Source organism: Staurois parvus, unplaced genomic scaffold (genome assembly GCF_062004578.1).
Source record: "Staurois parvus isolate SC_StPar_1 unplaced genomic scaffold, SC_StPar_1.0 ptg001670l, whole genome shotgun sequence".
Lineage (NCBI taxonomy): Eukaryota > Metazoa > Chordata > Amphibia > Anura > Ranidae > Staurois > Staurois parvus.
This window is the reverse complement of record NW_028319466.1, coordinates 363,451-376,565: the sequence shown is the minus strand read 5'-3', so window position 1 is coordinate 376,565 and position 13,115 is coordinate 363,451. Positions and strand designations below refer to the sequence as shown.

General features: G+C 47.6%; 1 protein-coding gene across 2 annotated transcripts in view; it reads left to right on the top strand.

Moving 5' to 3' along the window:
- The window catches only part of LOC149434811 (methyl-CpG-binding domain protein 4-like), a 34,153-nt gene that overhangs the window by 7,861 nt on the left and 13,177 nt on the right, over nt 1–13,115 (top strand). The window contains exons 4-6 of one of the 2 annotated variants that reach the window (XM_089663344.1): nt 179–250; nt 10,251–10,350; nt 11,130–11,922. In XM_089663344.1, the coding sequence (XP_089519470.1) occupies nt 179–250; nt 10,251–10,350; nt 11,130–11,844 (887 nt within the window). In that variant the 3' untranslated portion in view covers nt 11,845–11,922. Of the gene's footprint in view, nt 1–178; nt 251–10,250; nt 10,351–11,129; nt 11,923–13,115 lie in introns of those variants that run through there. The other variant, XM_089663345.1, reaches the window with a different exon arrangement.

The window sequence follows — 13,115 nt, the reverse complement described above, 5'->3', positions numbered from 1 at the left end:
TTGAGCACAGAAATACTGCCATAATCAGACGGCTAGGGAGGTTAAATTGAAGAAAAAGGGGGAAACAATGAACTGGAACGCGTCAAAAAGTGGACTGCATTTTCTATAGTGTGAACCAGCCCTAAGTCCAAATGTCTATCAGCCAGTGGATGACCTGTGTACTATGTCTTTATTTTAGATTCCATGACAAGATCACAAGTGGAGAAAAGAAAGACCAGCCCCTACTTCTCCAAGAAAGCCACAAGAGATGGTTTGTGCAGCTTATCATTTTTTATTTTTTAATTGATAACTGAATTATTTATTTCCAAGAAAGATCCAGAACAATATTAAATGTCAAGCAGAAAAGCCATGAATCATCGGCTCCAACATCTGCAGTGAACCTTAGTCTGGTTAAAGACATGCATTTCAGGCAGATATGAGGCCAAAAGTAATGCAAATTCGTCATCTTCATTCTTTTCTTCCTTCCTTCTTTCTTCTTCCTTCTTCTTTCTTCTTCCTTCCTTCTTTCTTCTTCCTTCTTCTTTCCTCCTTTTCCTTATATTGTTCCTTACTACTTTCTTGCTTTCTTTCTTCCTATCTTATTTCTTCCTTCTTTCTCTTTCCTCCCTCCCTTCTTCCTTCTTTCTCCTTCCTCCCTCCCTTCTTCCTTCTTTCTCCTTCCTCCCTCCCTCCTTCCTTCTTTCTCCTTCCTCCCTCCCTTCTTCCTTCCTTCCTTCCTTCTTTCTCCTTCCTTCTTTCTCCTTCCTTCTTTCTCCTTCCTTCTTTCTCCTTCCTTCTTTCTCCTTCCTTCTTTCTCCTTCCTTCTTTCTCCTTCCTTCTTTCTCCTTCCTTCTTTCTCCTTCCTTCTTTCTCCTTCCTTCTTTCTCCTTCCTTCTTTCTCCTTCTTTCTCCTTCCTTCTTTCTCCTTCCTTCTTTTCCTTCTCTCCTTCCTTCTTTTCCTTCTTTCTCCTTCCTTCTTTTCCTTCTTTCTCCTTCCTTCTTTCTCCTTCTCTCCTTCCTTCTTTTCCTTCTCTCCTTCCTTCTTTTCCTTCTTTCTCCTTCCTTCTTTTCCTTCTTTCTCCTTCCTTCTTTCTCCCTCCTTCCTTCTCCTTCCTTCTTTCTCCCTCCTTCCTTCTCCTTCCTTCTTTCTCCCTCCTTCCTTCTCCTTCCTTCTTTCTCCCTCCTTCCTTCTCCTTCCTTCCTTCTCCTTCCTTCCTTCTCCTTCCTTCTTTCTCCTTCCTTCTTTCTCCTTCCTTCTTTCTCCTTCCTTCTTTCTCCTTCCTTCTTTCTCCTTCCTTTCTTCCCTCCTTTCTTCCCTCCTTTCTCCTTTCTTCCCTCCTTTCTCCTTTCTTCCTTCCTTCCTTGCAGCTAGAGGAGTCAGTGGGGTTGGATGTAGTTTTGATAACACCTGATATCTTAAGTAAAGATATATAGAGAAAACTGAAGGGGGGGGGGGCAGTGTAACCTAAGCAGCTCTCTCTTGCCCTTATGATTCAGTGCAAGACCTGGGGCAGGTAGTTAATCATATCAGTCCAGTGAATAGATGGACCTACATTTGTCTCACAAGATCTCTAGAAAAACATTAAAATCCCAGTGACACAGAGACAGGTGGACTTTAGAAAATGTCAATGATACAGGGGCAAGCCAGCTTCCAACTAATGCTTCTCCCCATTTCCCCTCTTCTTTATTTAAAGGGAAACATGCTAATTTCATTGCCGTAATGCACGTTGTATTATCGATCATTTCAGTGCCGTAATGCACTTTGTATGTATTTTTGTAACATTTACCTAAAAGTGATTTCTGTTTTAGCTTTTACATTCTTTCTGTTCCATATTTATTGACTCCATATGCAAACACCTAGTTACTTCCTGGTTTGTAGCCTAGGCAAAAATGTCATGAATCCCAGGAGTCTTCGGGTTGAGAGGAGGGTTTTTTTTTTTTGGTTTTTTTTTCAGCTAAGCACACCCTCCTGCCTGCATGCCTGAACTAAGGGCAGATGGATTCCAGAAAAGGAATGCTACATAAACCATCTGCCCTTATTCAAGATGGCCATGGCCAGAAATGCTGGGTGGTTGTTTTTCAACATGATTTCTCAACAACATAAAGCATGCAGACTTGGACAGATGGGGGAGTTTTTTTTAATACAAAAATGAATGAAATAGCATTTTCAGTTTGTGGTGCTCAGATGCAGTGTAGCAGATTTATATGCAGCCTTTACTTCCAATTTAAAGACGAATGTGGACGCAGGAGGTTGCTGGATGATCTTCAGGTGTTCTCTGTGTCCTGAATCTGATTTCCCATTGCTGACCTGGCTTTTCTCTGGATTCCTCCCTGCTCTGACTTCCTATTGGTTGCTGGATTCTAAGCCTGGCTCATCTATATCCTCATTGCTGACCTCGGCTTGCTATTTGATCACAATATTGCCGATTACCCGTTGCTGACTTTGTCTTGCTTCCTGACCGTGGCCCTGCTGCCTATCCGTTGCTGACCTCTGCTTGCCTCTGGATCGCGTCTCTGCCCTCCATCTTGCCTGATGCCTGCCTTCTGGTCAACCGCTGGTCGCCTTGGACTCTGCCTCCAGCCTGTCGTGGGTTCTGATGCCGCTGTCCAGTCTGTGGCTTCTTCCCTCGGCTCTCCAGCGATCTTCTCAGCAATCTACAAGTGTAGCTCTTTGCCAAGTTACCTCCCAGAAGTGATCACCTGTGGACCGGACATCACCCATGCCACTTTGTTCCCTTTTACTCCCTGTCGCCATTTCCGGGGATGTTTGGACCAGAGATATAAGGGAAGCCCTGTCGTCGCGGTGGCCTCTAACCAGGTACGTGATACTTATCAAAACATGCAAAAGGTCAGGATCTAAATATCACCCAAACCGTACACTCCGCTCCTCGCAAGACCTCTTACTCTCTAGCTCCCTTATCTTCTCCTCCCATGCTCGTCTCCAAGACTTCTCCAGGGCGTCACCCATCCTCTGGAACTCCCTACCCCAATCTATCAGACTTTCACCTATTCTACTTGCCTTTAGGCGATCACTGAAAACCTATCTCTTCAGGGAAGCCTATCCTGCCCTCTGCTAATTCTGGAACCCTCTACTCTTCCAACCACTCCATCCCCCACAGTTACTACCTACTGTACCATTCACCCCTCCCTCCTAGATTGTAAGCTCCCAGGATCAGGGCCCTCAAATCCCTCTTGTATTAAACTGTATTGTTACTGTATTGTCTCCCACTATAATGTAAAGTGCTGAGCAAACCGTTGGCGCCATAAATCCTGTATAATAATAATAATCTGCCAGCCGGAATATTGTGTTCTTTTTTTTCTTGAAGGATAAATTCACCTTTTATAAAAAAAAAAAAATGCATTTTTTTTGCAGGCAAAATAATATACATTTACTAATTTTGTTATTTTATGGAAAGCATTTCACCCGCAATCAGATCGCATGTGCAATGCAGGGCTACTGCAGACTGTCAGTGTCAGCTCTCTGCTTGTACTTTGCACGGGTAGGCAGTTACACAATGACAAGAAGAGTCCATGAACTACCTACAACGCCCTGGTAGCTGATGGAGAACTACAAGCCAACAGCCGCAGAGGCTGTCAGTACTTACCCCCGGTTCACATATATTCGCGGCCGTGTTTTGCGTGGACATGAGACCCCATTCATTTGAATAGACTCCTGTGCCCAGTGACACGCAGGGAAGAAGTCTCTGCACTACTTTGGAAACAGCAGCCCACTCGGCTCCCAGTGTTTTTGCGATTTCCAGTGCGGGCGGCGTGCCATTAGAATTATTGGCATCCGCCCGCGGGTCCGCATTCTTCTGTGCGGGTGGTGCAGCTGCACGGATTTTTGTGTGGATCCGCAGCGGCACCACCCGCACAGATGTGAACCTATCCTTATAGTTCATTAGTTCACAGAACTCTCTGAATGAATGACACGGTTGTGTGGGCGGAGCTCTTTTCAAATAGTGACAGCAGATACAGGGAGAAGATCCCCAGCCTGTTGTCACAGGGAAGGAGTGGGGCGGTTGCAGGAGCGGGAACATGTTACATGTTCCACCCTAAAAACAGGCGGAACATAGGGGTGCCACCTCATCCCTTTAAAACCGAACACATGTCAATGACACTGGTTCTGTGGCTGATTACGGTGGTAATTAACCTCTTGGCGCCGGCCGAACGCAAATGTGCGGCCTCCCGGCATCTGGGCCTAGACGCCGAGCAGCCGCACATTTGCGTTCTCAAAAAAAAAAAAAAAACATACTGAGAGCGCGCGCCCTGCCGGTACTCATGTCCAGTACTCACGGAAAGGTCCCGATCTCCTCTTTCGATTGGGACCTTTCCCGATCATGTGACCGTGACAGCGTGTCACGGCGGTCCCATGACTCTAAACCCCGCCCCACCTCCTGTTTTGAAACCCTTAAAGGGCCGGGAGGCGCCGGTGCCAAGGGGTTAAACTCCGTGCCTTATCTGCATTAAATTAAGGTGGGAATACACGATTAGAAAATCGACCGATCGGTCATCCGGCGACCGAGAGGCATTCGTTGGTCGAAATCGTGGCCCACATTAACCAATCTAAAACAAATCATTCATTGGGCAATACGTAGTGTTGATGTCTTCCGTACAAGTGGAAGTGATGCAGTGTGCGTGTGACCTTGTAGCCACGCCCCTTCCGGCCAGAACGATCGATATACACAACGATTACCAGCAATGAGTATAATATCGTTTATTACATGACCAATATACATAAATTGTGATACATAAAATATAATCTGCAGAATTCTGGTCTCATCATCTCATTCGGCCGATCTACTTTTAACATTTGGATTTTTAATTCGTGTTTACGAAGATTCCTCGGACATAGACATCCGGGTCATCTTCTGTTTCCGCTCATGCATGATAGCGCTTGATAGATTTTTTTTTTTTTTCGTACGACCGTCATACCAAAGCATAGAAAATCGGTCGTTCGTATGCGAAAATGACAACATTTTTCACTGATGTTCAACCGGATTTTTTCGTTCACAATATTGTTACCCGTTAAAACATCCCCCTCATCAACAAAGAGAAAATCGTTCGAACAATGGGGGCCGCAAACTTTTTCGTACGATTTTCCTATCGTGTGTATGGGACATTAGCCTCAGAACCTCTGCAATTAATATGTGTTCGAGGTGGAACATGTAACATGTTCCCAAAGGTGAACTGATCCTTTTATCTGCTGTCCAAGTTTGGAACAGTTAACCACCTCCCGTCCGGCTGTTGTATATAAACGGCCGGACGGTGGCAGTGCAGGGTCAGGTGGCCGTTTATAAACGACCTCCCCGCCCCCTACTTGTGTGCACTCCTTGGGAGCATGCAGCACCACGATCTGGTGCCCGCTGTGTCCTCCGGACACCGATCGTCGTATGGGACCTCTGTGTGAGGTCCCGATCATGTGATCACTGATTGGCCAATCAGTGATCACATGCAGAGTAGTAGGCAAGATGTCACTTCTGACATCATTGCTTACTACGTGTGAAATCTGTGAATGATCACAGAGGTCACATGGTACAGGGCTATTCACAACAGCCTTGTACCATGTGACAAGCTGTGACCAATCACAGCTCACAGAGTAGTTCTCAATGGCTGCAAAAATGCAGCCAGAGAGAAGGAGAAATGATTACTTTTACAGCCTTTATGGGTGTAAAAAACAATCAGTGTAAAAAAATAAAAAAAAATCTTCATCACCCCCCACAAGTAGTACAGTGTCACCATGGTGACCACTGTACTGCTAGGGTGACCGTATGTAAAAAATAAATAAAATATAAAAAAATAAAATAAAAATTTTAAAAATTATAATTTTTGGTTATAAACTAATTTGGGTTTTTTTTTTTTTTTTTTTTTTTTACTAAAAAGATAATGGAATAAATTTTGGCCAAGATTTATGATGAAATATTTATTTGCAAAATTTTATAAAACACTTTTTTTTCAAAATTGTTTGGACTTTTTCACTGACATAGCAAAAAAAAAAAAAAATCGCAGTGGTGAATAAATACCACCAAAATAAAGTTTTATCTGTCTCAAAAAAATGGTAAAAAAGTCATATGGGTACAGTGTTGCATGACCGCGCAATTGTCATTCAGAGTGTGACAGCGCTAAAAGCTGAAAATTGGCCTGGACAGGAAGGGGGGGGGAAAGTGTCCGGACAGGAAGGGGGGGGAAAGTGTCCGGACAGGAAGGGGGGGGAAAGTGTCCGGACAGGAAGGGGGGGGAAAGTGTCCGGACAGGAAGGGGGGGGAAAGTGTCCGGACAGGAAGGGGGGGGAAAGTGTCCGGACAGGAAGGGGGGGGAAAGTGTCCGGACAGGAAGGGGGGGAAAGTGTCCGGACAGGAAGGGGGGGGAAAGTGTCCGGACAGGAAGGGGGGGGAAAGTGTCCGGACAGGAAGGGGGGGGAAAGTGTCCGGACAGGAAGGGGGGGGAAAGTGTCCGGACAGGAAGGGGGGGGAAAGTGTCCGGACAGGAAGGGGGGGAAAAGTGTCCGGACAGGAAGGGGGGGAAAAGTGTCCGGACAGGAAGGGGGGGAAAAGTGTCCGGACAGGAAGGGGGGGAAAAGTGTCCGGACAGGAAGGGGGGGGAAAGTGTCCGGACAGGAAGGGGGGGGAAAGTGTCCGGACAGGAAGGGGGGGGAAAGTGTCCGGACAGGAAGGGGGGGGAAAGTGTCCGGACAGGAAGGGGGGGGAAAGTGTCCGGACAGGAAGGGGGGGGAAAGTGTCCGGACAGGAAGGGGGGGGAAAGTGTCCGGACAGGAAGGGGGGGGAAGTGTCCGGACAGGAAGGGGGGGGAAAGTGTCCGGACAGGAAGGGGGGGGAAAGTGTCCGGACAGGAAGGGGGGGGAAAGTGTCCGGACAGGAAGGGGGGGGAAAGTGTCCGGACAGGAAGGGGGGGGAAAGTGTCCGGACAGGAAGGGGGGGGAAAGTGTCCGGACAGGAAGGGGGGGCGAGTGTCCGGACTGGAAGGGGGGGCGAGCGTCCGGACTGGAAGGGGGGTGAAAGCGTCCGGACTGGAAGGGGGGTGAAAGCGTCCGGACTGGAAGGGGGGTGAAAGCGTCCGGACTGGAAGGGGGGTGAAAGCGTCCGGACTGGAAGGGGGGTGAAAGCGTCCGGACTGGAAGGGGGGTGAAAGCGTCCGGACTGGAAGGGGGGTGAAAGCGTCCGGACTGGAAGGGGGGTGAAAGCGTCCGGACTGGAAGGGGGGGGAAAGCGTCCGGACTGGAAGGGGATGAAAGCGTCCGGACTGGAAGGGGATGAAAGCGTCCGGACTGGAAGGGGGGGCGAGCGTCCGGACTGGAAGGGGGTGGAAGATCATGGAATCATTGCTGCTTCCATAGGATCCCACCTCAATGTAGGCAAACCATTAGTCTGCATCTACCAGGGCCAGTGATATCCGTGGAAAGTACTTCTTTTTGTTGAAGTTTTTGGTTTCCACTATACAATGGCATCATCCTGATATGGTGAAGCAGTTGGGGAAATTTGGGAGTTGATTTGCAAAAAGCAAATAGACTGTGCACTTTGCAAGTGCAGTTGCTCCAGAGCAGAGTAAATGAGATGAAGCTTCACTTTGCAAAAAATACCCAATCACATGCAAGGAAAATAAAAATAAACCGCACTTTTGCTTGCACATTATTATTATACAGGATTTATATATTATTATTATTATTATTATACAGGATTTATATATTATTATTATACAGGATTTATATATTATTATTATTATACAGGATTTATGGTGCCAACAGTTTGCTCAGCGCTTTACAATATAATGGGAGACAATACAGCAACAATACAGTTCAATACAAGAGGGATAGGAGGGCCCTGATCCTGGGAGCTTACAATCTAAGAGGGAGGGGCTAGTGGTACAAAAAGGTAGTAACTGTGGGGGATGGACTGGTAGGAGGAAGAGAAGATTCCATTATTAGCTGAGGGCAGGATAGGCTTCCCTGAAGAGAGAGGTTTTCAGAGATCGCCTAAAAGTGAGCAGAGTAGGCGACAGTCTGATAAATTGGAGTAGAGAGTTCCAGAGGATGGGGGAAGCACTGGAGAAGTCCTGGAGACAAGCATGGGAGGAGGAGACAAGGGAGCTAGAGAGCAGGAGGTCGTGGGAGGAGCGGAGAGTACGGTTTGGGTGATATTTGGAGACAAGATTGGATGATGGAAGTCAGCAGAGCTTCTGCTCATTTATGTGACCTTCCATGGGTGGATCAACCTGTGACCCTGCAGCTGTTGCAGAACTACAAGTTCCATCATGCCTCTGCCTTTGGGAATCATGCTTGTAACTATCAACCTTGCAATGCTTCCTGGGCAGGGCTATTTTTCTTCGGAAACGTGGGGGAATACAGTTCCAGCACTGAATGTATGTAATGGCACGGGGTGCTGGGGTGTGCTTGAGGGTCTATTTGATACTGGCTGCTAGGGGATCTATTTATGCACTGTGGTTTGTTGTTGCTGGGGGCTTATGTTTCTGGGGGGGGGGTCAATTGTTGCTGTAAGGGATCTCATGTTGAGGGAGGGGTCTATTGTTGCTGGGTCCTCGGGAGTCTTTTAATGCTGGCTGCTGAGAATTTTGTTGTTGCTGTGGGTTCTATTGTTGCTGGGGAAGGTCTATTGCTGCTGGCTGCGGGGGATCTATTTTACTGCTTTTCTTGTTATTAACAAATTCCATACAAATTACTTGGCATCACAAAATGATACTTGGCTCTGTATTCTCTAAAAGAGATGGTGCTGGGAGGTGGGTAGGGGGTGAGTCCAAGGGATGGTGCTGGGAGGTGGGTAGGGGATGTGTCCAAGGGATGGTGCTGGGAGGTGGGTAGGGGGTGAGTCCAAGGGATGGTACTGGGAGGTGGGTAGGGGGTGAGTCCAAGGGATGGTGCTGGGAGGTGGGTAGGGGGTGAGTCCAAGGGATGGTGCTGGGAGGTGGGTAGGGGGTGAGTCCAAGGGATGGTACTGGGAGGTGGGTAGGGGGTGAGTCCAAGGGATGGTGCTGGGAGGTGGGTAGGGGATGTGTCCAAGGGATGGTGCTGGGAGGTGGGTAGGGGGTGAGTCCAAGGGATGGTACTGGGAGGTGGGTAGCGGGTGAGTCCAAGGGATGGTGCTGGGAGGTGGGTAGGGGGTGAGTCCAAGGGATGGTACTGGGAGGTGGGTAGGGGGTGAGTCCAAGGGATGGTACTGGGAGGTGGGTAGGGGGTGAGTCCAAGGGATGGTACTGGGAGGTGGGTAGGGGGTGAGTCCAAGGGATGGTACTGGGAGGTGGGTAGCGGGTGAGTCCAAGGGATGGTGCTGGGAGGTGGGTAGGGGGTGAGTCCAAGGGATGGTGCTGGGAGGTGGGTAGGGGGTGAGTCCAAGGGATGGTGCTGGGAGGTGGGTAGGGGGTGAGTCCAAGGGATGGTGCTGGGAGGTGGGTAGGGGGTGAGTCCAAGGGATGGTGCTGGGAGGTGGGTAGGGGGTGAGTCCAAGGGATGGTGCTGGGAGGTGGGTAGGGGGTGAGTCCAAGGGATGGTACTGGGAGGTGGGTAGGGGGTGAGTCCAAGGGATGGTGCTGGGAGGTGGGTAGGGGGTGAGTCCAAGGGATGGTGCTGGGAGGTGAGTAGGGGGTGTGTCCAAGGGATGGTGCTGGGAGGTGAGTAGGGGGTGTGTCAAAGGGATGGTGCTGGGAGGTGGGTAGGGGGTGAGTCCAAGGGATGGTGCTGGGAGGTGGGTAGGGGGTGTGTCCAAGGGATGGTGCTGGGAGGTGGGTAGGGGGTGAGTCCAAGGGATGGTGCTGGGAGGTGGGTAGGGGGTGTGTCAAAGGGATGGTGCTGGGAGGTGGGTAGGGGGTGAGTCCAAGGGATGGTGCTGGGAGGTGGGTAGGGGGTGTGTCCAAGGGATGGTGCTGGGAGGTGGGTAGGGGGCAGACAAGAAGTGACTAAGAAGGGTGGAGTTCCTGCACCTGTTCCCTGAGGGAAAAAAAGCCTTGCTCATGGGACTTGTAGTTCTGCAACACCTGGAAGGGGGGGGGCAGCTTGAGCACTCATGCGAGCAACTGCACTTTGAAAAGTCTACTTGCCATAGTGTGTTGCCAGGAAATGGGCAACAATTCTTTTTTCATCTTGTGGGAACTGGCATGACTATTTACATAGGTTTTTAGAATAATTGAGCAGAGTAATAGACTGTTCATTTGCCCAAGTAGATCTTAAAATACCTGAATGTATATGAACGTCCACTAGCCAGAAACCTGGAAATTAAAACGTATTGTACTTTTTTTTATTTTAGTGCAAACTCCAAAGACACAATGGTGCAGCGTGAAAGACACTTACAGGCGAGATCTACAACAGATAAAAAAAGAGCAGAGGAGTGGTTCCAGAGCCAGTAGGTAGGTGCCATACCACAACTTCCATCAGCCATAACCTACCACAACTTCCATCAGCCATAACCTACCACAACTTCCATCAGCCATAACCTACCACAACTTCCATCAGCCATAACCTACCACAACTTCCATCAGCCATAACCTACCACAACTTCCATCAGCCATAACCTACCACAACTTCCATCAGCCATAACCTTCCACAACTTCCATCAGCCACAACTTCCATCAGCCACAACTTCCATCAGCCACAACTTCCATCAGCCACAACTTCCATCAGCCACAACTTCCATCAGCCACAACATACTATAACTTCCATCAGAGCCAGTAGGTAGGTGCCATACCACAACTTCCATCAGCCATAACCTACCACAACTTCCATCAGCCATAACCTACCACAACTTCCATCAGCCATAACCTACCACAACTTCCATCAGCCATAACCTACCACAACTTCCATCAGCCATAACCTTCCACAACTTCCATCAGCCATAACATACCACAACTTCCATCAGAGCCAATATGTAGATGCCATACCGCAACTTCCATCAGCCATAACATACCGCAACTTCCATCAGCCATAACATACCACAGCTTCCATCAGAGCCAGTAGGTAGGTGCCATACCATAACTTCCAGCATCCATAACATACCACAACTTCCATCAGCTGGACTTTCTAAGACCCCGTTTAGAGTTGTGTCCATTCATTTTATTATATTTATAATGTCTGCTCTATTTTCAGAAAGGCTGTCTATTGCTATATTTTATATACATTTATTTTCTAGAATGGAAAACCACTTTGACAAAGAAGAGCAAGATCCATCACATGTAGATCCAGATGAAGCAGAGGCAAGAAGTATTAGTAGCCAGTTGTGTCCATTAAACCCTATGCTGTCTGATAGCACCAATTCTGCGACAGCAGTTGAGGCAACGCAGGGGGCGGAGTCTGGAGTGGATGGTCTTTTGACATCACATCCATCAGGGAGACCCAGACCACTTCCTTCTTATAGTCCCTCAAACCAAAGTCACCATCCCCAAGTAGAGAACCAACTACTGTTGGCTCTTAACACATTCATAGAGCAGAGGCAGGCAGAACAAAGCCCAATGTACCATTTTGCAGTCTCGTTGGTTCCACTCTTAGATAAAGTGTCTGAAGACAGACTTGTGGACATGAGACGTGATATACTCAATCTCATTACTTCCTATCTGTCATCAGATGCCCTTCCCCCTCACCTCTATGTTCACCCCTACAACCGTCCATCTTGTTATCGCCAACTCTATTCTCCAGCACCTCCTTATCTTGTCCATGCTTCCTCACCGCCTCCAGTTCAACAAGATCTCCCTGACCAGTCCGCTTCCGAGGATCAAATACCGCCCAGATGCAGCACACCCCTGACTCCTACTGCAAGCCACCGGCCCAGTCGTCATTCACTCTTTGAGGAGCAAAGCTCCTCAACCAAGAAAACTGGCCAAACTGGGCTACCCTGTACCCTCTTCTGACCATTTCCCACTGCAGACCATTGAACTCAAGTAAGGAAATATCACTATTAATATTTAGAGATTGATTAGAAAATGCTACTCTTGACAAATACATTTTTTTTTCATAAAAAAATGATAAAAAGTTTAAAGGTATGACTTCTGTGGAAAAACATGAGATTAAACAATTTTTCACACAATTCTCTTTTGTGTTTTTTTTTCATTTGGGACGACTTTTAATTTCATGTTGAAGACCGCCATTGCTCGCGTTGAAGTGGTGAATGTAGAATTCCAGATGGTCGTCTGGGCTTTGAAATAGAATAAATTCCCGATATCCTGAATAATGATAGCGGGAATAAGCCCCCCTCTTACAGATAGCTAATAAAAATCATTGGTGACAGTAGAGATTGATCTGAGAGGCAGAATTCGCTCTTTGCTCAAGTAACCCCCAGCAGCATCTTAAGTGGTTTTAACCCTTACATATACCCAGCGCAGTGGCTGGCCTCAAGTGATACACAGAGATTAAACAAATCCTCCTACATAAGTGGTACCTGTTTATCTACAGTCTTCTCTACATCTTTTCAAAGTGCTACATTTATAAAGCTTGTCTGAGAGTCCAGAAAAAAGGGGGTGGAGAGCTGAAATTATACTCTGAAGAGCTCAGTGCGGAGAGCTGATTAGAGGGAAAGGGCTGAGATTGTCAATCTGCTGGAGGTCCCTCCCCTGTCACAATTTTTCTCTTGGTGTCAGGAAAACCTGTAAAAAGTGACTAATGCCGATAGCAGAGGAAGGAGGCAGCAGACAGAAATGACACTTAGTGCTCTGGATTGAGACAAGTACACACTATAGAGGGATGTGCTCTGTTCATATTTCATGTCTGAGGTTTACATTCACTTTAAGGATTCCTGGGGTTCCATAGAACATTGGTTGGAAAAGGCTGATGCATATCTTTCCTAAATCTCCCCATGACATAATACTGAGGGATTGATTTAGCGGAGCTTTGCCTCATTCACTAAGTTTAAGGGCAAAATGTCCTGTAAAGTACAATTTCCCTTGTGCAAAGTGAACATACAATTTGCTTTTAGTAAATCAACCCCTATAGGTCAACTATGCTATTTTGACTCCTCAGGTCCACCTCAACTAGTCTACCAAAGAATACACATAGCTTCCAGTGTTCGAGTTTTGTCCCCAATCCTCGATCATCATATCACAATATCAAGACCTGCCTACCATATCCCATCCAGGTTTAGCCTCTCCCAAGGTCTATGGCCTGCATGTTAACTGGTAAATCTGTC